The sequence below is a fragment of the Protopterus annectens genome, chromosome 11.part0 (assembly GCF_019279795.1).
Source record: "Protopterus annectens isolate FY-2018-M chromosome 11.part0, PAN1.0, whole genome shotgun sequence".
In the NCBI taxonomy this organism is placed as follows: Eukaryota; Metazoa; Chordata; order Ceratodontiformes; family Protopteridae; genus Protopterus; species Protopterus annectens.
In genome coordinates, this window is record NC_056745.1 from 1,125,570,364 (window position 1) to 1,125,596,428 (window position 26,065).

At 37.5% G+C, this 26,065-nt stretch overlaps 1 protein-coding gene across 1 annotated transcript in view; it reads right to left on the reverse strand.

Annotated features, from left to right (window-relative positions):
- The window catches only part of SLC37A3 (solute carrier family 37 member 3), a 737,607-nt gene that overhangs the window by 324,782 nt on the left and 386,760 nt on the right, over window positions 1-26,065 (reverse strand). Inside the window, exon 9 of the mRNA XM_044088481.1 lies at window positions 25,022-25,106. Within this exon, the coding sequence (XP_043944416.1) occupies window positions 25,022-25,106 (85 nt within the window). The remainder of the gene's footprint in view (window positions 1-25,021; window positions 25,107-26,065) is intronic.

Here is a 26,065-nt window from a genome sequence, read left to right on the forward strand (position 1 = left end):
ACAGAGCACATGGGTAGATACACATAGACAGGGAGGGTATGCAGACTCTTAATACAAAAGGCTACAGCCAAGATCTCAAACAGAACAAAGCACTATGAAGTGGCACAATTCTACTCACCATGCCACTGTGGCAATGAGCAGTTGCTTTCACACAAATTGTGAACCTGCCAAACTATCAAAAATAGCCATGTAGCATTTGTAAGGTCTATGTCTATGATGCTAAGTGAAAGAAATTATGGCCAACTTTTGGTACTCTTAAATACACTGTAATAATTCCTCCACATACAATTATAATGCAGTGCTGATGTTTGTGAAAGAAAAAAGAAAGACTATAGTCAACTTATTACTCTTACACTGCAGCCTCCCATATACATACATCAAAATACACAGGTAAAATCCATAACAATACTAGATTTACAATTATTTAACAAATAGCAACACAATGTGCTATACTAGTACTAACACTCCAGATCACTGATTGTTGTTTTTCAGTCATCAAAAGCAATGCATACCGTCTCTAATTTTGCCTCATATTTTTGCTCTCTCACAAATGTTTTGATTTGCTGGTAGAGTTATTCAGGATTACAGACTGTTGATAGTGTCAGATATTAGAGTTTCATACTTTTTATTGTCCAAAAAGATGGATATTTATATAAAATGTGTTATTTTAAGTGAAAAGAGTAATATTTAAATCCTGTTCTTGAGTTTGGAAATTTACTCTGTCACTATTTTTGGTTTTGCCAAGAATTCTTGACCAAAGCAGTTGATAATCCTAGTACTTGTTGTTCTGCCAGTATTTATAAAACTCAAAAAATACTGAAAAAACATCCCTGAACATCGGGAGCAACTGCTCTTCCTAAAATCCCAGATAAGCACAGAGATCTGGGCTGATGCTCTCTACAGCTTACCTCTCACATGTTCATTCACTGATTATAGGCTTTAACCTAACAGAGTCATATCACAACCCTGTTTAGGATAAAGTGTGCACCTACAGAATTACAGTGTTTTTTTTCTCTTCATTTTCCTCAATCAACAACAGCAGCTTTAGGAGGCCGCCCCACTCAGTCAAGGATAATAGCCCCTTGGCTGGGGGGAGCAATCAATGATGATTTTAGTTACAGTGGAGATAATTAAGCCCACCAGCAGGATTTAATTAAGTCAAGGTCATGTCAGTGGTAAAACATTTAATGAAATTATGAAGCCTACTACTTGACAAAATACAGTTAATGCAAGCAGAAATGCCTTTGAATTTTAAAGAAGTGATGCCAATCCTTAAATTTCTTCAGGTTAAGAGTTCTTAATATCCACCTAGCTTACTAAGTATAGAGGATAATTTTGTTTGTTTGACAAAACTAATATCAAAAATAAAATAACTTTGTTTGGGGGGCCCCAAGCAATCGCAGTGTTTGCTGGTGTCTAAAAGCTGCTACGCACACAGCAGTTAATGAATTTGCTGTTAGCATACTAGAGCTACAAAATACATCTGTTAATTTAGTATAAACATGACAGGGAGTTTGTCACAATGGAATTAGTAGGACTCTCAAAGATGGGTAAATGCAGACCCATTACTGAATATTACATCATCAAATCTTGGTAATTCAAATTCAGCATTTAAAAAAATGCTTCTACACTAAACATCCATTACAATATGTCAGTATGAATAAAAGAAAGATACAATACACAACTACACTGACAGTCAAATTAAGTCAGAAATAAGTAAATAAGATCTCTCTTAGGCCAGGCACAAAGCTGAATACAAATTGTATCTAAAAACATCTCAAGTATGAAGGGGACTATCATCATATAATTTAATATGCAATGCCTTTTTTTTTTTAATTAAAATTGAGACAAAAATCATGGCTTTTCAATTTTATGTCCAGACAACACATACTGCAATAAGAAATTTAAGACCTGACTTCTGTAACTTAAAAATGGGATTTAACAGAAGCCACTTTATGATTATAATCTACTCCTTTGAACATGCTGCACTGTTAAGAACTCTACCCAGACATTTTTTTGTTCACAATATGCTTTTATTTCCTTTAATAGAACCTGCCATATCTAAAGAAAACGAAGTACTGCTCCATTTCTTGCCTATATCTGGTTAGCAGTCTCTGTGGACACAAGTGGCTGCTAGTGCAAAGGATTAAGGCTACAAGTTGCTAACAAACCAATTACTGTAGCCCAGGGTTTGATTCCCACACCCTTCGTTGCCCACTGTGCGATTCTGTGTAAGTCACTTCACTAGACAGTGCTCCAGGGCAGCTGGGAAAATTGGGCTATGCTTCTCAAAGGACTTCCACACTGCACACATAGTAGCTACCTATGAACTATAAATGATCCTGATTAAAAAAAAAAAAAAATCTTACATCATTTTCTTCTATTAATTGTTGCATCATCTGCTGCCTTGTTGGGCAACTCTTAAAAATCAGATATTAAAGGGCGAGGACAGGAAACGGGTCTATATTACTTCATCAAAGTGTTACTTTCACAAATACCTAATTATCAACCCTTTTACATCAAACATCCATTTACTGAACATTCACATCAGCGGTTTTCATAGGGAAAAGAATTTCTTGTCTACCACAGCAATCGTCACACACAGTACATTATTTCAAACCCACCAAGGTGGGGGACTGTGCCGCCCAACACCCCCCTACTTATATATATACCAACTCTGAGATCGCACTACAGTGGAAAAGGGCAAATTTTTAATGATAACCAACTAACTCCCTTCCCTATGAACACGTTCGTGAACATTTAATGAATGGATGTTCGCTGTAAAGAGGTCAGTGATTAGATATCCGAAACTTCAATGAAGTAATACAGACCCATGGACAAGGACAGGAAACTATATCCCATACAGACTTCATAAAATTAATTAGGTCACTACTTATAAATGCAATAAAGTCAACTGAGCAAAATGTAGGGAAAACTAAGTCATCAACTGCAAACTTTGCTCAGAGATCATTAGCAGCAGCACTGCACAACACAGAAGGCCACTAGAAAACTTTTACCTGCAAATCAGCAATTTGATATTAGTTTATAACATTAAATAAAATGTAGGACTAAAATTATTAGAACTATTTAGATATTCACATATGAAGAAAAGCCAACAATTTAACAATACTGCAGTATATGATAAGCACTGCCTAACACAGGACTTTTCACTGGCAAAGAGAATTAAACAATGGGTAGGAAAAGAGAAGAAAGTGTCTTTATTCATCTTGATAACGCAGTAATCAGTTTTCTTTTGTATGGCCGAGATGAACAACATTTGGTATTGAAGTGTGATATTAACATTAATGCTGCAACATCCTTTAGTTTTACTTGCAGACTGTGCTGTAATGTACAGGAAACCAGATCACATTCACATATACAGGACTTTACGTTAAGGAAACCAAACTTTTTTTTTTTTTTAAGAAAACTTTACTACTTTTTTTTTTTTTTTACTTGGATTTAAAATAATCAAATCAATTACAAAACAAACAAATAACTATTTACATAGGTCCACAGCTGATCAATATATCAAAGTTATACATCCACGACAATTAATATTTTTCAAGCAAGTCTAAGTCTAAGCCAAGATTTATATGAATGTGTAATAATAGTAGTTCGCATCTTTATAGGATGCAATTCATTACTGCAAACTATTTTGCCATACTAATACATTTAGCACTAGAGGGGATAACTTTACTTTCCAATTTTTAGTAATTACTTTTCTGGCTACAGCAAGAATAGACCAAAGAGGTTTTTGGAATTACCTGAATTGGAGCATTAAATAAAACACAACATTTAGAAATATTACATCTATCTGACCATAGAGCTTGAATAAAGTTAATAATTTCTTTCCATTCATTCATATACTATAAGCGTCCAATCAGCTATTATTTCAGAAATGCACATCCAACATTGAATTCTATTTGATTTATACATAACTGCAACGTTGTTAGGGGTGACAAAAGCTCTGCGTAGAAATGTCTAGGTAAAAATGTTATAATACAATGAAGATGGAGTTTATATGCAGATTTTATTGTTATTTTCTTGTATTCCTCAGAGAAGTCTTCATTATTAATTTTTGAGTTCCAATAGCAATTGTCTAAATATGTGAAATCTAACATATGAAACTTACAAATTTGTAACAAATTTGACTTGCCTTTTATTGCATTACTATTGATACTTATTAAGAATTCCAGTAATTTGGAGAATTTTTTTATCTAGGTTAAACATCTTATTTATCTCTGTGTTCAAAAAATCTCTAAACATTTGTAAGATTAACCAACTCTCAGAATCCTGATTGTATTCGGACCTTAAAATTTCAACAATATATATAAATATCTATATATATATATATATATATATATATATATATATATATATACATACATATACATATACATATATATATATATATACATATACATATATATATATACATATATATATATATATATATATACATATACATATATATATATATATATATATATATATATATATGGATCTAGGACATTTGCTCGAGTGAGCAAACAACCCAAACGGCTGTGCATACTTACGCAAAAGTGCTTTTCACCGAAGAAGCACTTTCGCATAAGTATGCCTGTTGCCGAGGATGTACTACGGTGTGGGTAAGGGAAATTTCCCTTTTCCCCACTGTAGTGCGGTCTCGGAGGGAGAATATTAAAGTAGGGGAGTGTGGGAGGCACAGCCCCCCACATGGGGGGTGCAGGGGGGCAAAGCCCCCCTGCTAAAATGTAAATGTAGTATTTTTTTTTTGTAACACGCTTTAACGAAAGCGCTTTTTCGATAAAAGTGCTTTCGTTAAAGTGTGCTCGGTTATTATGGATTCGGACGTTTGCTCACTCGAGCATATGTCCTAGATATATATATATATATATATATATATATATATATATATATATATATATATATATATATATATATATATACACACACACACACATTAGATGTGTGTGTGTGTGTGTGTGTGTGTGTGTGTGTGTGTGTGTGTATATATATATATATATATATATAAAATCTCTATAGCTATATCTAATATATATATATATATATATATATATATATATATATATACACACACACACACACATATATATATATATATATATATATATATATATATATATATAAATATAAATATAAAGAACTATTTAAGAATTGAGGCCAATAAATTAAATTACTTTGTTTCAATATTATTATTTTATTGAAGTTATGAGTTTCTAAGCAATCATTTGTATATGCATTTGGAAACATATAAAATATTACATTTTTAATACACTGGTTAGAATATATAAACTTTTGGAAAGAGGAAATGTTATTTAAATAAAGAATTCAAGAAGAGGGTGTAATACTATTTACACCAAAATCTTTTAATAACCATATAAAACTATTAGGTACTAGTCGTTTATGACTGCTTGTGATTTAATTTACTAATAATACTTCTTGCTGTATTTGTTGCCATTTTGAATCATAAAATGAATTTATCGACAAGGCTGTAACATATACAATTGTTGAAGCAGAATACAATTGAATACAAGGGAATCCTAGTCCACCATCATCCCAACCTTTTCTGGGAGAATTACCATCTTAAGAATTAATCGTTCTTCCATAGTAAAGAATTTGTTCCAATTTGTGACGAAACTTGAAATTTTAATCAACAACCTGTTGAAAGTTCGTCTGTGTCATTTCTTTACTATTAGACATAATGGTTGTACCAAGGTATTTCATTTGATTGCTATTCCAATTGAAGCTAGAATATTTTTTATGCATTGATTTTATTAATTAATAATGTACTTGTTTTAGGATTAAATCTTAAGTTTGAGATTTCTTCAAACTGACTCATAGAAGTAATTATAAGTTCTAATGAATCTTCTATATTTCCTATTGTTAACAAAATATTAGCAGCAAAGAAATGAATCTTTAGTCTGAAATCTTTTATTTTGATACCATTAATGTTCTTATTGGATCTAATACTATTAGCAAAGGGTTCCATAGCTAATGCAAAAAGTAAATGTGATAATGGACATCCTTTACAATGTGCCTTTTTGTAATCTAAAGGAATTAAAAAGAACAAGAGTTACTGTACAACTTGGAAATTAATGCAATTAGCTCAGGTGAAAAATTGTACACTAAGTGTTTTAAACAGGTATGACCAATTAACTGAGTGGCGGCAGCTATCTTAGCAATCCTTTTAGCAAGGATGCATATAAAAATCCTTCAATGGTTTCTATTCATGCAACGGTCTTACCAAGAACTTCCAATGAGTCACATGATCCTGATAATCAATTCCTGCAAGAAGGATCTTCAGTGGCGGTTGACGTCTCCATGTCACAATAGGATGTCCTTTCATGCTTCCCCCGCCAGTTGCCACTGTGACCATGGACGCTTCCCTGATAGGGTGTGGGGGGGGGGGGCATTTTCAGGGAAAGACTGCCCAAGGCACATGGACAGATCAATAATCACATCTGCATATCAATGTCCTGGAGAGGAGAGCAGTACTTCTAGCGTTGCAATACTTTCAGGACTCTCTTCCTCTAGGGACAATTGCAATACACACGGACAACATGTCAGTGGTCTGGTATATGAACAAACAAGGCGGGACCAAGTCTTATCCCCTTTGCCAAGAAGCCCTCAGAGTATGGCAGTGGGCATTGTCATTCCAGCACTTTGTTGGCAACGCACATCCCGGGCAAATCCAATGTCATAGCGGACAAACTGAGCAGAGCAATCTTATTGCCCCACGAATGGTCCCTCAAACAAGATATTGCGGACAGGATCTTCCACAAATGGGGCCAGTCTTCCTGCGACCTGTTCGCCAGTCGCATCAACAACAATGCAGAAGTTATTTTGCCCTGATTCTCACGCCAGGTCACTCCCCAAGGGATGCTCTCGTCCACAATTGGCCCCCGGGTCACCTCTACGCATTTCCACCAATTCCTCTGATACCCAAATTCTTACAGAAAGCAAAGTTGCTGGGACGGACTATTCTCCTTATAGCCCCCCATTGGCCTCAGCAGATTTGGTTCCAGTTTCTTTACCATCACATTCTGGAATTTCCTGGACCCAGTTCCAGACTTGTTGAGACATCCGTCAGGGGATCTTCATCCACCCTTGCAAACACTGAAGCTAACCGCTTGCCTGGTCCAATTCCCTGTATAGCCAGGCTCTATAATCTCTCCCATGACACTAGTCAGATTTTGTTAGCCTCTCATAAACCTTCCACTAGAAAACTGTATCGTAGTAAGTGGAAGAGATTTTCCATTTGGGCTTCTTCCCACAACATTGACCTTTATCAAGCGCCATTGTCTTCTATCTTACAATTCTTGACAGAAATTTTCAACAAAGGAGCAGCGGCTGATATGGTGCGAGTGCACTTAGCTGCTATATCTAATTTCCATCTAGGAATTGATGAGTTTGATTATGGCCCACAAATTGTCTAAGGCTTTTCTAAAGGGTTCCTTTCACATAAGGCCTCCAGTGAAAACACCTTATTCCCCGTGGAATTTGAATTTTATGTTATCTCATATCATTCTTCCTCCTTTTGAGCCTGCATCATCTTGCGAACTAAAATTTCTGACATGGAAAACTAACTTCTTAGTAGCCATCACTTCAGCCCATAGAGTGTCAGAGCTCCAAGCCCTATCCATCAAGCCCCCTTATATGGTCTTCCATGCTGACAGAGTATCTCTCAGGACAAATCCATCCTTTTTTCCCCAAAGTATGTTCTGAGATTAACATTAATCAAGTCACTGAGTTGCCCGTTTTCTTCCATAATCATACCAACAAATTGGAATATATGTTGCATAAACTTGATGTTCATAGACAACTTAGATTTTATTTGGACAGGACAAAAGGCATTAGGAAATCAGATCAGCTCTTTGTGTCTTTTTCTGAGGCCAGGAAAGGCAAACCAGTTGCTAAAACAACCCTAAGTGGCTGTCGGATTGTATCACCTACACATATACTTCTTATAATATGCCCTTGTCTAGTAAGGTAAAGGCTCATTCAACCAGAGCAGTTTCTACCTCTTCAGCCTTTCAAGCCAAATTACCTTTGGATAACATCTGTGCAGCAGCCACATGGTCTAAACCTCACACTTTTATAACTCATTACAAAGTGGATAGGGCCTCCAGGGACAGGGCTTCATTTGGTTCTACGGTTCTGAAGAGTGTTCTTCCGTGAGCCACCCAAGATCAGGGTGCTAGGGACGCTACCCATCAGTGATGAATGAACGGCGAGATTGAACTTCACATAAAGAAGTTATGTACTCACCATAACGTTCCATGTGAGTTGTTCCATCTCGCCTTCATTCTCACATCCCTCCTTCCTTCCCCCTCCTGGCTGACAGTTGACCTGGAGGCTGCCTTCATCCTGGTTTGTCAATGTGTATTCATTCCTAGGCAGAATAATTATTGTACTTCTATATGGTATGCAGCAAACAAGATCTGAGGTATTCCAGCATTGCACTGTGAGATAAGAAGTGGGGGTCCTGAGCTACTGGAGAACTTTGAGATTGCTAGTCGGCCGTGTCGGAGCCGAGGATCGGCTCCGAACCAATCAGTGATGAATGAAGGCGAGATGGAACAACTCACATGGAACGTTATGGTAAGTAAATAACTTCTTTTTTTATTTTTATTTGCATGGTCTATTAATGTATGTATTCTTATATTATCCTGTACTTGTCTATTTAAAATAAACACATTTTGATCATTGTTAATTAGTTTAGGAATAAGAAGATTAATACTGTTAGCTAAAATGGACATGAACATCTTATAGGCCACATTTAAAAGTGAAATGGATCTGTATATGAACACTTTGTAGGATCCTTATCTTATTTTAAAATAAATGATATAAGGGAATATTTCCATGATGGTGGGACTTTAATAGTCATTTTTATTTCTCTATACACCATATCTAATAGTTTAACTGCATCATCCATTAGTATTTTATATACTGCTGGAATAAGACCATCTAAGCGCAGTGCCTTAATATTTTTTTAAACTTTTTAATTTGATCTTTTATTTTTGTTAAAGTGAATGGTCTATCATTTTTATTTGCTCAATTGTTAACTTATTATTTACATCTCCCTTAGAAAAGTTTCACCGATATCATCTAGGATATTGTATTATTCATATTTTCATAAAATATTCTAAAGTGCTCGAGAATACCTTTAATATATTTTCTACTTTCTTTTTAATTATTTACACATAATTTCTTTGATAGGATTTAGTTTATTGATCTAAGAACAAGTTTTATGCAAGCTTAAAGGGTTTACTGAATATGCCTGGAATTTTGTTTTTTCCAGATTTATTAAAACTTTATGATTTAGAATTTCAACATACTTTTAAGTTCAGACTGACACTGATAATGTAATTCAGTTTTAACTTTAGTGGGTCTATTTTGGCCTGTAGTACATTCAATTATTTGTCCCATTTTCTTGTTTTACTAATATACCAGCTTGTAACTCTTCCATTTAAGTAAGCCTTTAGTAAATCTCACAGTACAATGTCAGTTACTTCACCATTAATGTTTATTTCTAGGAAATTTTTGATTGAACCCTTTTATTTTAATAATGTATGCTGGTAATTTCCTGTGATGTATTAGACTGTCAGTTTTTTTAAATAATGCTAAATGTAGCATTACTGTCCGATAATGGACATGAAACTTCTCTGATATGTGATAACATTGTCTGAGACAAAACTTTTATCAGTACTTGTTTGTGTTCCCTATCCATATGAATAATGGATAAACTGAAGTGAGTTTGTTGTACTTAGCTCATGTATATCCGTTAAATTCATTATATTTACAAATTTTAAGTGTTTGGCTGAAGTTTGTGATTCTCAGCTTTCAATCTGCAGTAGATTCTTTGATAAAAATACAATTTGGGCGTCGAGCTGGCACCTCAGCACCCGTAAAAAATCTACTGTCAATCATTAGCGGACCGGAGTTTCGCTGTGGCAACCCCTAACCGGGAAAAGCCGAAAGAAGAACTAAAATCACCAGCCATTACGACTTCAGCTGTCATGTAATAGCCTATAGTGTCTAAATAATTTTTTAGATCTTTAGCTCCAACACCTGGGATCAAATAAGAGTTCACCAATGTATACAGTTTTCTGTTCCACTCAATTATAACAATACTTAACATACCATTTTTAACAGCATAGTGATCTTTTACTTTAGGCATTAAATGAATGTGTCCGTTTTACCTCAAATGCCAGAACTTGTTAAAACCAAATAATTCTTTAATGAAAGTTTAATTACATCTTTACTACGTAAATGTGTTTCCTGTGGAAATACTATTTGAGCTTTATGTAACTGCAAGTATTTGAACAGACTCCCCTCTTTACTTGATTATTCAGTCCATTAATATTAATAAATATGCATTTAAAATTGGGCGTTTATAGAAAAAAACAGGTATAATGAAATGGCATTTACATAAAGAACTTATTACATACAACAATATGAAATCTTCAGCTATGGACAAAACTTTTGAAACAAATAAAAAAAAATGACCAAATGATATAACCCTAAAACATTCTACCATGGAGTAACGTATTCCTAGTTTGTTGAAAAAGGCAAAGTACCTCTCAAACACTCCATTAGACCAACAAAGCTTAGCTCATGCTTCTGATTAATATTAAAGTGTGTCATATTTTTAGTATGCATCATCTTAAAAAAGCCAGACAGTAAGTTATTATGAATAAGAAATGTTAAACAAGTGTTCAGAATCTTTATAACTTAAACAAACTGAATACCTCTACAATCATCTTTACCTGTACCTCTGTACCTCACATTATCTCCCTGGTCTAATATAGGGAGGAAGTCAGTTGTTATATTCATTAATTTTACAAGTCAGATGATTTTATATGTTTTCTACTTTATTTACTAAGTATAAAGTTGTTCACAGGAGAAGTTAATAAATTAGTACCAGGGTAACCTTCCTTGTGGGCCATTCTAAGCCCAGCCAATTACTCCATATGAGAATAAAACACTGCAACTTGTGCCTATAAGGTGAATACCTTAACCACTAGGGTCTATGTTATTTCAGGGAACGCTTAAAATAGCGAACGCTGTTTAATCGACCCGATAAAGTCGAAATCCCTAAATCCCGAACACATGGAACAGCGATTATTTCCCAGGGGAAAAAAAAATCACTGGGCTGTGTTCAGGACTTTGCCATTTCCTCCATTGTAGTGCGATCCCGGAGTTGGTATATTTAAGTAGGGGTGTGTGGGGCGCACAACCCCCCACACTTTATTTTGTGTTTTTTTTTTTAACGGATTAGCGATTTTTTTCCCTGGGAAAAAAAATCGCTGTTCCATGTGTTTGAAATTTAGGGATTTCGACTTTAATGAGTGGATTTAAACAGCGTTCGCTGAAATAATATAGACCCAACCACTATGCCAACCTCTCACCCTTGCAAATGTATTTATATTCTTTACGTATATACATATTTACTTATTCTGATCTCTTTCTATTTCTGTTTGTAAACTATGTCTTGTACTATTACCATATTCCTGGATTTTATATTCTAGCTATAATCATAGTGTTGAGTGTCATATTATAGAACATTTATATTTACCCTTAATACATTTGACATTCTTTAATCTAGTACTACTGTTAGAATCAGTCTTATTTTCCTTAAACATTATGTCTAATAGCATCTGAACAAAAATCTGAAAATTCTTCCCTTTTAAGATTCAAACTTTCCATAATAAATCGTTCTGAGATATTAAGTTCTGTCATAATTAAAGAGAGACGATAACAGAGAGAAACAATCCTAATGTTTTAATCATAAGTGTTATTCTATAGGCTAGTATATAAACTATCCTTTTGGTATACTGCAAGCATTCACAACTATTTAAAAACTGACAGTGGTTTAGAATGCAACTGGCTGTCTTTTGCTTATTACCTACCTTATATTCTTTGACATTTTAGCATAGGATTCAATATATTATGATTATCTACTTTTAGACAGGAAGAAGTAACCTAGACAGTTATTAGAATTTTCAGAACTCCCACAGCATCACAAAATGCTCATGACTCTCAGTTGTTTCAAGCTAATTTTCATAAGGGCTTGTAAATGAACAATCCATCATTAGTAACGGACATAAAAATGCTCACAGGTGAATTCCAAGCCACATCCACACCACCCCATCAATCTCTCAAACCGCTCCAAACTACCAAAAAACAACAAAAAATATCTCAAAGTATCCCAACAACTAAAAAGCCATTGCACTCAAATAATATTTAATGATTCAGCAAGCACTGTTTGTATGAGAGGTTTAATTTAAAACAGACTGTCATTTTTAAAGGAGACACAGTATATAAACTTGAATTAAAGGAATGACAGTTGTGTGTTATCCAGGTTTAACTTGCAAAAGTGCGAGTGTTATTTGATATCATTCCAACAGTAACTTTTACATATCTAAAAATCTATATTTTTTAGACTTTGTTTACAACACAGCAGGTCTTTCCTGGGTGCTATTGCATGTCAAGTAAGCTATCAGTAGCAGACTACTGGACTATTTTAAGAACCCAGAATGTAACTTAACATGCCTCTTTAGTGTCATTAGTTGCATCTTGCATTACATTTAACTATGCCAAGATATCAGAAAGTGTGCCACCTAATATAAGTTTCATCATAATAATGATTAATTTTAATGAGGTGAATAGTTTAACCTTTTAAACTCTTAAGTGAAAATAAGTGGCTTTAATGTCATATATAGCTAAAAGAATCAAACAGTTTAAATAGGGAACTAGTAGCCATTTGAAGTAGGGAAAGAAAGGATTTAACTTGTAAAACTAATATGCAGCACATGTTCATAAGTATTCAAGTACCTATTTAAATTAATAAGAATTCATAAAAATGAAGTACATTGATTTTCATTTGTCCTTCAGATTTTTACTGTTTTTTTGTCTTTTATTAACAAACTATCTCATTGCATTTCTCTTCAAAAAAGTTGATAGATTCCAGTCCATTTCTTCTGTTTCTTCTATGATTTTATTTTTATGTATAAAGTCCATTGCATCTTCCAAGGTGTTAAAAATCGTATTTCCTTCTGGAAGGTGAATAGTTATTTTTGCCGGAAACAAGATTTGTGCTTTAATATTGTTTTCCTTTAAGCTTTTAACAAGTGGCACCCATGCTTTTCTCTTGAGACATCACTAATGTAGAACAGGAATTGTCAAATCTTACAGTATTTCCTTTAATTTTATAATTAGCCCATGCAGCTTTTAAGACTAAATCCTTATCTTGACTTGAGAAAATCTTATGATCACTGAGCTTGGTGAGGGTGTTTTTTTTTTTTTTTTTTTTAAAGATGAGTTAGAAAGTGATCTATGTGCCCTTCTGATGCCAAATGAAAAAGCTTCAGGCAGGTTTAAAGTTTTAGGCAGCCAGGTATTAAGGAATTGGATCATATGGTCTCCCTCTTCTTTTTCAAAAATCCCATAAATCCTGATGTTATTCCTTCTAGATCTGTTCTAGAAATAATCCACTTTATCCGAAAATAAGTTGTTTTGTTTCAGAAGAAATTCAGTGTTATTCTCATTTTCAAGTAATCTTCCATCAAAATCAGACATTGCCTGTTCCATACTCGAGATTTGTAATGACGATTGTTTAAAAGATTCACTTGGCACCAAGTTGTTTTTTACATTACACTCTGAAATTATCCATTTTGCCTTCTAATTTAAACTTTACAGATAACTCGCTTATGTTACTTAGTATAGTCTTTTTCCACAGCACAGTCTTGTACATGGAGCTTAGAGTGGTTCTTTATGAGATAACTTCTTTCTAATTTTCTTGACAGGAAAAAGTAATTAAAAGAGTTTCAAACTTGTTACTTTTTGTAGTAAATCTTTCAGAAATTGTTCAACTATAAATCCATCAGGTTTTGAAACATTCTAGTTGAGTTCAGTAAAAATCCTGTCAGAGGTGTTAGCACAGCTAAAAAAACAGTGCTCTTAACTGCTCACCATCTTGGCGATGCCAAATCATTTACTACTTTTTCATGTAGATTAAATATTTCTACATAAGGGCAAGATAAATTTCATACACATACTTTAAATGATGTAAACTTTCCATACAATTTCATTTGGCTTTTCAAATTACATTTTATATAAATAACTTATAACTGCACAATTCGAATAGCACTCCATTTTACTTTCACTGGTGTTACAAATGTGAATAATTGCACATTCTGTTTCAACTTTATCATTATACTTTCACTCTTTAATGACAAATACGTGCAACAATTTAAGTATGGCATTTCACATTTCTGCATATTAGTTCCTTCATTTTGTGAACTTTCTGTTCATCTAGATGGCTTTCTGACAGCATAACTGATGATCTGATGTTGTTAATGCTCATTTATATGATCCTTGATCTATGGGATTCTGTTCAGAGTCTCAGAACTGGCTTGACCATTACAACAGCTCGCATAAACCAAAAACTCCTGAGCCAAGTTCCTACAGAGAATGTCTCCGTCTAATTTACCTCAGATCTCGTTTGCCACTCTTCAAGTAAAGATGCATCAGCCAAACTCTCCTTGAGCTAAGTAAAATTTATTGTTGAGCTCTTATTTCACATTTTTCTAAAGTCCTACCCAGTTAGGTTTATTTGTACCCCTTCTAGTAGTCTCTCTCACTCTCTCAAATTGTATCATTTCTTTGAGTGAGTGCTCTATCCCTGGCTCTTTCTTACCATGTGGTATCTGTACTACCACTGCTGGTAGTGCTATCCCTTTCTTCTACCTCTGGTAGTCTTTCGCTTACCATCATTGACAGCCTCTCTCTCCCCTCCTTTCTCTCTTCTCTTGTGTGTGTGTTTGTGGGGAGGGGGCTTTAGCATGAGTGCTTTCTGCAGATGATCTTTTTACTCAACATGGCAGATAAGGGCAAGGAAAGTACTGGTTTTAAACAGTGTTCTGGTTGTAGCAGGAAAATTCCAACTTCAGATGGTCATGCGTCTTGTGTGTATTGCTTGGGTCCAGCGCACCTTCAGCAACAGTGCAATAATGGTCAAGCCTTTAGTAATCGGGCCTTTGTAGAAAGGAAAAATAAACTCATTCTAAAAGGCTTAATAAAAATGTCCTTTGAAGAGGGCTTGTCTGGTGAGCCTAACGGTGCTAAATCCAAGGAGTCTTCTCCAATATCTTCTTCCTCTTCTACTACAACTGACCACACAAAAAAAGAGCATCTCAGTGCCGGCGTCTCCTTTGGGTCTGACACATAAGAAATCAAAACCATCGGTTCCCACTACTTCTGCGGAACAAAAGATGATGTCTCAAAAGTTACAGAACAGACTCCTTTGGTTCTGGTAGTAGTGACTACTTCTGCACCTCAAGTTTCAGTACCGGCCTCCTCGGCACCTGTCTGTCATATCTCCTCTCCTTTCTCTGTGCCAGTTACTACAGTGCCAACAATTGCTTCGGCTCCAGTTCCTTCACCAGCATTTATATCCCAGGAAGCACAATTTCTTTTGGTTCCTAGGACCAGGTATTCCCCTTCTATAGATCCCTTTGCGGGGCAACTGTCAAGTCCTTTTTTGGAGAGACCAGAATCTCCTTCAACCTTGTCAGTACGTTTTTCTAGGAGTCTGACAGAAGTCTGCATTGTGAGGTTGGTGGATCAGCTCCTTGCGGCAAGCAATCTTTCCGCTTCTTCCTAGTCTTCATTCCCCTTTGGAAATGGGCATTTTTCTCTAATGACTCCACCGAGCATTCCTCCTCTAACCACTGCTGCTTTACAAAACTTGGCTCAGACTTCCCTGATTCCAGCTGTCCTGATGCAGACAGCTCTCGGGTCTTCAGCCCCAGTCTCTGCCCTGAAATCCTTGGTTTCTTTGGAACTGTGGGACTCCTGGGGCAATAGCTCCATGATGCAGTTTCTGAACTCTTCCTTGGCTTCAGCATGGATGGCGGGTTCCTCACAGTGGGCTGGGACCATGGTTCTGAGGTTGTCTTTCCCACTTCTAGGCTCCCATCCCTCTTCGTGGGGACCTGCTTATCAAGTTATGGAGAGAGCCTTGCCCTCTGCCAGTTCCTAGCTGGTTTCTCCCTTATCAGAGCATTTTCTTGGAACTCCCTCTGGTCCAGAGCTACCACCAACCTCCACACCAGGACAGTGAACATCGAAGCTGCAAGACACCCCTTACAGGGCCCCACCTCTTCTGATCCCCCCACAAAAGTTCACACTGAGGAGATGCTTCGGAAGTCATGTAGGAGGAAACAACTTGATTCCCCAGAGGAATCTGTCACGGAAGACATGGACTTCGATGACTGGGAGGGTTCCCCCAGGTCACTCCCTGAAGAAGTCTCTTTCGGAGACATTCTTCAGATATTAAAACGGAGGGGTGGCTGGAAGTACCAAGACCCGTCCTCAGAGGAGTCTGTGTATGGGCAAGCCTTTGCTGCTTGCCCATCTACCTCTCAAGTGACCCTGCCGGCTGACGATCTTATTAAGCTGATCGCCCCAGTGGGCATGGAAAACCCCTGAGACCATAGAACCAATTCCCAGGAGACCAGATAAAATTCTTTCAGCTCCAGAGGACCATCAACACTGGGCCAAAGGTTTAGTAATGGATGCCATGGTAGTGGCGGCCACAAAGAAGGAACTAGCAGAAGAAAGTTCCACTGTTCATCCCCATAAAAGTGAGTCTAAGGTGATGGACAGACTTGGAAAGCAGGTCTATGCTTCTTCGATCTTTGGCTTGCGGTGATTTAACTGCTTGGAACATTTCACTAGATTTCAGAGAGATCTGATCAAGGAGTTCTCAGATACCCTCACAGGAGCTGCATCTGATGAGGTACAAGATAAGGCCAGCTTGCCACCCTGGCTCTATTTCTAACTTGTCCATGAGGCTTATTGCACATGCATCCAAAAGGATGACTAGGGCAGCAGATTCAGTTGCAGCCATAAGGAGGCATGTCTAGATGCACTTGTGTGAGTCTGCGAAGCCATTCAAGTCTTCATCTGTCAACGCTCCATTTGATGGATCTTCCCTTTTTTACCCTAAAGTACCCTAAAGTAAAATATACATTAGCCAGGTGTGAAAAAGATGGAAAAACCCCGTCTGCCATGGGCATACATTTTTCCGCTCCCCAACACTCCTAATCCAGGAACCAGAAAAGTGGGAAAATGTGGTTCAAGAAGACCCAAGGGCCTTTTCCAGGACACACATGGTAATAACTCCCCCGGGGCAGAGGGGGGAGCTATAATGGAAGATGCCAACCACACATCAGAGGTGGCCTGCAAAATCAGGGTTCCAAAGATCCTTCTCAAGGAAATCATACCAGTGCTCCTGAAGGGAGGCCCGAATGCTTGTCTGTGGAGGCAGTCGGGAGAAGACAATCCTTGCACCCACTAGCCTGGGAAAAGATAACTACAGATGGTTGGTTGCCAAGGATCATTACTACAGGTCACTAAATTCCATATGACCTTACCCCAAAACTAGGAATAAAGATCCTCAATGTTCTACCCACTCAGAGGGATAAGGCAGTTCTGGAAATTCAAAAGCTGCTAGAAAAAAAAAGTCAACCAAGAAGTTCCGCCAGTCCAGATAAGATCCAGATTCTACTTGGGGTTCTTGTTTGGTGCCAAAAAAGACAGGGGACTAGGAGACCAATTTTGGATCTCGGTGTTCTGAACAAGTCTCTTCAAACAAAATTCCGGATGGTCACGGCTCAGTCTATTCTTCCATTCTTAGGGAAAGACGACTGGATGTGCTCTGTAGATGTCCAGGAAGCGTATTACCACATAAAAGTGGACAAATGTTCCAGGAGGTTCCTCCGCTTACGGCTGGTAGCCAGTCATTATTAGTTCTGAGCTCTGCCCTTCAGTCTCACCCCAGTTCCCCAGGTGTTCATCAAAATGTATGGCAGCACTAGCAGCTCACCTGAGACTGCACGGATTCAGAGTGTTTCCATATCTGGACTGGCCCCTTACCACCCCCCACCAGGCATCTACTGGAACAGACAAGACATTTCACCCTACACACTTGTTCTCGTCTAGATACAACTGTGAATCTCGCCAAGTCTCAATTAAGTCTTACCCAACAACTGGAATTCATAGAAGTCTGCCGCAATATGACCTCTTACATAGCTTCCCTTCTTACTCACAGATTACAGAAAAGAAGATCACAGGTAGGCATTCTTCTCTCCAACGACAAAGTTCCCACTTCACTAGTTCTACAGGCTCTGGGATCCATGCTGGCAGCCATTACTTTATTACCGCTAGCAAGGTTCCACATGAGAATCCTACAGGGGCTTCTATCCTCCCAAAGGTCTATTCTCACTCATCCTCTGTCTCACCTCATCCGAATTACCAATCGTTGCAAGAAGGATTTATCTTGGTGGATGGAATCTGAGGAAATTCTTTTGGGTCGACTGTTTGTTTCGCTCATACCAGGCCATAGTGACCATGGATGCCTCCCAGTTCGGGTAGTGGGGGCATTTTCAGGGAAGGAATGTCTAAGACACTTGGGTCCCCGATACAGGCCAATCTGCATATCAATGTTCTGGAATGAAGGGCAGTGCTCTTAGCATTGCAAGCCTTTTAAACTGCTCTCCCTCTAGGAACAATTGCAATTCAGTCAGACAACATCTCAGTCTTACATCAACAAGCAAGGCGGAACCAAGTCGTACCCTGTTTGTCAAGAAGCCCTCAAAGTTTGGCAATGGGCAATCTCTTCAAAACACTTTCTAGTAGCAATGCACATCCCGGGGAGCCTGAACAGGATAGCGGGCAAACTGAGCAGATGCCTCCTCCTGCCTCACCAGTGGTGTCTCAATTTCAGAGTGGCGAAGATTTTCCATCGCTGGGACCAGCCTTGTTGCAACTTATTTGCATCCCCCCAGAACAACAAGTGCAGCTGCTATTTTGCCATAATCACCACCTCAGAGGCAGTCCCCGAGAGATGCTCTCCTTCATGATTGGCCCTCAGGACTACTCTATGCCCTTCTCTCCATTCCTCCAATACCCCCTTTCTTGAAGAAGGCCATATGGTTGAAGAGCAAAGTGATCCTCCTTTCCCCATTTTGGCTTCAGCAAATCTGGTTCCCCTTTCTTTGCCCTTAGGTACTTCAACGTCCATGGACTCTAAACCCGGATCCATCCAAATCTCCTGTCCCATCCTCAGGGACTAGTTCACCCCAACCTGAAGAACCTCAAGCTTATAGCTTGGTTGCTCCAGTTCCATTAATTGCCAGGCAAAATAACTTATCCTCCCCAGTGAGAGACATTTTGCTAGCTTCCCATAAACCTTCCACAAGGAGACTCCACCTCAGTAAATGGGAAAGATTTTCCATATGGGCATTTGATAACAAACTTGATCTTTTCTCGGCACCAGTTGAAGAGGTTTTGAAATTTGTCTACGCTCTTCGAACAAGGAGTGCTTTTTCTACCATCAGAGTTCAGCTTGCTATTTCTAATTTCATTAACGGGTATGAAGGGCAGTCCTTAATTTCACATAGGCTAAAGGGAATGTTAAGGTTAAAGCCTCCTTATAGGGAAGCCCCTCGTCACCTGGGATCTTACTATGGTTTTGCAATCCTTGGTCCAACCCCCCTTTGAGCCTGCAGCTACCTGTGATTTGAACTTTCTTTTATTGAAGACCATTTTCTTAACAGCTATTATATCTGCTAGGAGGATTTCAGAGATCCATGCATTATCTTCAAAACGTCCATTTTTAATTTTTCATAGACAGAATCGCTGAGAACAAATCCAACCTTTTTTCCAAAGGTTGCATCTAAGACTAACGTTAATCAGTCCATTGAATTGCCAATGTTCTTACCTAATTTTTCCAACAAGGGAGAATGCTGCTTACATCTACCGGATGTCCACAGTGTGTTTTGATCTCGACCGAACTAAAGATTTCATACAGTCGGACCAGTTGTCTCCTTTTCAGGTCCTTCCATGGGTAAATCAGTTTCTAAGGTCATGTTGTCTAAATGGCTAACAGAATGCACTACCTTTGTCTACAATGGGAAAAATTCAAATTGGCAGCCCCAGTTTGAGCACTTTCCACAAGAGCTATAGCCACATCTGCTGCTTTTCACTCCAAGAATTCCATGGACGACATATGTGCAGCAGCAACATGGGTTTCTTCACATACCTTTGCTACTCATTACAAAGTGGATCTGGTCTTCAGGGGAAAAGCGCCATCTGGTTCCATGGTGCTCAGGAATATCCTTCTATAAGGCCTCCCAAGATACAAGGTAGCTGGGAACTCTGTCCCATAGGTCAAGGATAAATGAAGAGTGACAACATCAGACAAAAAAGATATGCACTCACCATAACGTTCCATCTGTGCTGTCTATCTTCATTCATCCATGACACCCCACCCTCCTCCTCCCTCCTTCACACTTCTTGAGAATGGACCTTAGTCCTGGCTATTTGTTTCCTAATGTATGACCTTGAAAATAACCTCTTCAGTGGTTATAGTATTACCTTTTTCTACTCTTTCATTATAGCTGCAAACTCGATCTGTGGTAATTTAGTGAGAGACATTCTGGGTAGGAACTTGGCTCAGGAGTTTTTGGTTTGTGCGAGCTGTTGTAACGGCTGAGCTGATTCCGAGACTTGGAACAGAGTTTCACAGGTCAAGGATAAATGAAGATCGACAACACAGATGCAACATTATGGCAAGTACAGAACTTCTTTTTAAAGTAGTAATAATCTCTTCACCTTGTCTCTCTGATCAGGACTTAGGTTTAACAATTACTTCAGGAAAAGTCTCTTGAGACAACTCCTTCCCCTGCAGGGATACCCCCAGGGATGTTTCTTTGAACACTTCAGCACTTTTGAAAGCATCAATAACATAGCCTCTTGGTTTAAACAAATGTCTTCTGCTCCTTCTGAGCAGCTTTTCATCAGCATTTTGAACCACCACCAAACATAACTGCTCACAAAGCTTCAGGCATCTTCTGGTTGTTGTTCTGAGGAACTCTTAAATTCTTATCTTATTTCCTTCCTTATTAAAATCTCATCTTTCCTTTCATTTAATAAAGACATCCATCTAGCATAGATACCATAACAAAATCTGTTCTGTTTAAATCTCTCTTGAACCTGAATTTGTTTTCAGAAGACCTCTCAAATATACCCACCTTGGAGGAACATATCTGTCTTCAGGCTTGATTTATCCTGTGGATGAAGGGCATCTTTTTGGAGGTATGTCCTATTTTCAGGCTTAATTTACCCTTTCACACAATTTTTTGAATCCCTTTCATCACATGATTTTTGAATCTATCTAGTACACACACAAAAAAAGCCCACCATGTGACCAACATACTAGTGACAACAATAATTTAAAGAAAAGGACATACCTTACACCGCAAAAAAATGACCCTATGTGGTAGAATTTTTCAATATAATTCACTAAAGTTTACAGATTTTACACTCTCTCTCAATCGATAATATGCTTTATTTTCCATAATTTTTGTCACTTTTCTAAACACGCACTTCTGAGTAGTATCCATTAATTTTACTGAAAGTGGGAAGAGTTGCATGCTATTTGGCACTAAGATTTTATGCTCGTTAGTTGTCAAGATTTTTGGCTGGATGTAGCTACTTTCCATGGTCCTTTAATGTCTACAGGTTGAGAGTTACGTTGAGGAGTCAGTAGGCATAGTAATTTCTCCTTTTGTGATACATGCCAGCACTCTGCAATGCAGTATTCGACATTCATTAAGTGAGAGTCTATGCAACAGTTGCTATTAATGCTCTACATGTATTACTCAGGTTTTTAAATGGTCTGCGCTGTCCTCTACTTAAGCATTAGACTCTGCACAGTCTAATAGTATATGCATAACATGCTAAAATTCCCAATGCTCCAAAAAATCTCAAACAATTTTTCTGTGCTATGGTTCATTACTTGATACAACCACATTTGGCATACCATGCTTTCAAAACATAGCTTCCAGTGTATTCCTCACACACCTCTTCTCATACAGTTGATAACTTCCCGACCTCTGGAAACTTCAAACAGCAACAGCCATAAGATGTATACTGATTTGATAATGGAACAAATCTCTATCAGTCTTACTTCAATGTCACAGAAATATAGTCGTTGAACTTTTCACAGTCAAGCGATCATGGCTAGCAGCTATTCTTTTTTCTATCACAGCACATCTTTCCCAACAGTCAGTAAAGGATGTTGACCCAGAGGAAATGCCGTCTTCTACAAAATCACTGCACTGGTTTCATTCTAACCTGACTCTACCAGCACTCAGACTGACTTATTCACATCAAAACAGTTCAATGCGAGTTCTTCAAAGCTTTTTTTGTTCTCTATCTAACACCCTCCACATCATGATCCAAGAATTTCCCTGATGGCAAATATTCCTGACATTCAGTATATACTTTGAAATATACTATTATCATAACAATAAATCTTGTACACACTTCAGCATCTGGTAGTGCCATCTGTACTACTGCTCTGACATTGTCATCATGTTTTTTATGTTTTCTGAAGTTAAAACACAGTCTATATATCTCAGTTATGCAAGTCTACTTTTGTACTTACTTTTCCTCAGCTCAGTCTTATTGCTTAGATTTAAATAAAGGGATTTGATTTTATATATTACTTTTGAACTACGTTAATTTACTTGTACATTTCTGTATGTCTGGTCCTTTAATCTCTCTCTCTCTCTCTCTCTGAGGTAGTGGCCCTCTGGAATGCTATGAGGGGAATAGGGCAGTATGTTTTAAAAAGAATATTTAGACTAGTTTTCAGCTTGCAGTTTATACAAAAAGTCTTAAAGCAAACATTCTCATCAAATATATTTTACTCTGTTTCTGCTGTGTATATAACAAGCATGACAGCACTTTTAAATGATGTTATATAACCATGGATATATACAGAGCTTTTGCTAGCAAATAAGTCCCACTAGGACTAAACATGTCTAAAACTTAGATACATCAGTCCCTCTTAGAATGCTTAGAAAACTTGCAACTGCAGCTGCTGGTATTACTTTATTTCTCTCCCGCAAGTATCTCTTCAATACTGAGAGTGTGAAGATATACAGTCTGGAAAAGTTTGTATGTGGATGTGGTTCTTGCTATAGTATAAAAATCTCCCAAGCGCAGCAAAGAGAATAGGAAAGACAAAATCTAATTTTTGCAGTCAGGGTAACCATATGACCAAATTCAGACTGAACAGCAAAACTGACTTATGTAACAATCATTACTGCAGGGCACTCAGAGTCTCTAATAAGTCACATCAATTCCATGCATTAGTGTCATTCAGTTTGTGTCTTTCGGCTTTTCCCGGTTAGGGGTCGCCACAGCGGAACTCTGGTCCGCTAATGATTGGTAGTGGATTTTTACACACCGGGTTACCAGCCCTGACGCACAACCTTCAACGAAGGCATGCCCCATTCATGTATACCTCCACACAGAAGACGCTCTAGCTGAGAATCGAACAGGACAACGTCTTGCTATGAGGCGACAATGCTACCGCAGCACCACCACCGCAGTCTTGCATTAGTGTCATTCAGTAAGAAAGCATAACCTATCTTGCAGAATATGCTAAAGAACATACGAGCAGAAGCAGATGTACAGAGTGCTGTGCCTTTACCCCATACAGTCACAGAGATGATCACAAAAAGAGTTGTCTTCATGGTCAGCATTTCTACGCTTTCAATGAGGTGCAATATTCACTGTCTTTAAAGAATAACAAAGAATGCAACTGTCATGTGTTATCTGTACAAAAAGCAATAGCAAATGAAATGAATATAATAGATATGCAAAAGACTCAAGCAAATGCAAAGCATTCTGATAATATATTATTGTGCAACAGCAAAATGAGTGAAAATGTAAAACCTCAATTACTCAGACAGGATGACCCTGTTAAAGGGAATGCAGAGGTATAAGATACATTTATAAGACTGCCGTAAACTTTAAAGTACAGCCATAAGATACATCTTTGTATTACTGTAGACTTACAATACAGGCACATAAGCATTTTACTGGACTGCTGAACATTTTATAATCCAGACAAACAATACTTTATACTGATCACTGTACATTCTATAGTACAGCCACAAAATACTTATTAGACCACTGCAAGTTTGAAAGTGCAGTCATACGATAGTTTTTACTGGATCATGTGTTACAGTACAGTCATACATGTTTTACTGGACCACTGTAGGTTTTGCAGTAAAGCTACAAGACTTTTTTTTATTAGACCACTGCAGATTTTATGGTACAGCCTACTGCAAGCTTATGGACTAAGTGAACCATCAATCATAAACTAATAAAGTAGGTGACGGATTATTAGATCCTAAACAGCTCATGCAATCAGGAAACTCAGACCGTAGCTTTTGTTAGACAAATGCGCATTTTACAATACAGCCTATCCAGCCTCTAACATTGGCGTGGTGGCTTCTGTCAATGGGCCTGAATGACATTTTCCCTTTTCAGTTAGACAAAACTTTTTTTAATAAAGTACAGAATCAGAAAATATATCACACTGAATCAGAACAAGTCTGTTTTCACAATGCAATGTGCAAGCTACTACATAAAGTCCAATGGTTCTATGATATGCACAGCCAGCTATGACATGAATGAACGGAGCTAATCAGAACCAAAAAAAATAAATGCTTGGAGATCATAATAGCAATGTACAGTATCAGAGGAAATCACACTGCGGGAAGATGTTTCAGAACAGCATTCCAGAATTCACCTGCTTGTGCTTTTTTTCTGGGTTCCCATGTTTATTTTCCTGCTTCACAGTGTGACAGGCCATCTCTGAGACTGTCACAAAAATTGAAAGGGTGCGGTAATAAAGCGGTAGGAGAGACACCGCAACTTGCAAAAAAACACAAATCGAGGGATGCATTATAGTTGAAATGGTGCACTGATACCACGAAATGCATTTTAATCCTAAACTTAAATTATTAGATCAAAGTAATGAATTTCCAAACATTCAAATTTGCAGATAGGAAAAAAAAAACTACAATTACACAGTTGTCTATTAGCAATTCAAAACTTTGTCCCTTACCTACTTCCTTAGGAGAACTGAGAAGACCAAAGAAGACAAACATTCCTCCAGCAAACTGCACAGATGACGTCACTAAGAAAGCATACTGTGGTTAAAGAATCAGACATGGAATGAACTGGTGAGATTGGAGAAATGATTCTATTGATTTTAATGCAAAATATTTTAGTGTACGATAAAGGTATGGCATTTCTGTAGTTAGTTATTTTTGTGATCATGCAAACACTTCACAAACTAAAACTGCAATGAAACAATGCACACAAATTTCACTCGAGATACCTTTCAGGAAATATTACAGTTGTTCCCATTATATTCTGATTAAAAACGTATTCTAGACATCCACAGCACACCAACACTATCATCCTATTTTTTCTATTTCTTACTTTGCCACATAAGAAAGTAGATGTGTAGATTTAAGTTCCATTTTATTACTTCCTATTAAATGCATAAACATGTTACAAACTGTACGAGACACAAAATTCTTGAAATAATCCAGTGCATACGTACACTGCAATCCTTGTTTCAAAAAGAACTATCACAATGTGGCCACCAAAAATAACAAATATATATTCGCATAACTGGCCTATGAGGTAGCTTTCTACAATGGATAGATGTTAATGGTTCCTTCTCTGCTGTCCCCCTTTCAGCTATTTTCTTCTCCAACATCCCTGCATTTAGACGCATTCATATTTCATCCCATAATAAGCTATAGGGCCACCAAAAACCAGTATGGGAAAGCATGCTCAGCCCATTTCCATTGAGTGCTACCTAATCCACTAAGTGAGAACAACCTGTAACACAGTGAACAAAACAATATATACAGATATATAAATATGTATTTGCCCATCCCACAGGATAAACCACTGGTAGTAACAGTGGCGGCTGGTGACTTCAAATAAAAGGGGGGCTGCAGGAGACAGCTGAATGTGTGGGGTCAAGGGGAAGGGGTGGGGTCAACTAGAAAGGGGAGGAGCTAAAACCACAAAAACTAACTTTAATTAAATAAGCTGCCCTGGGTGGCAAACCATCATTATGAGAGTCCAATCA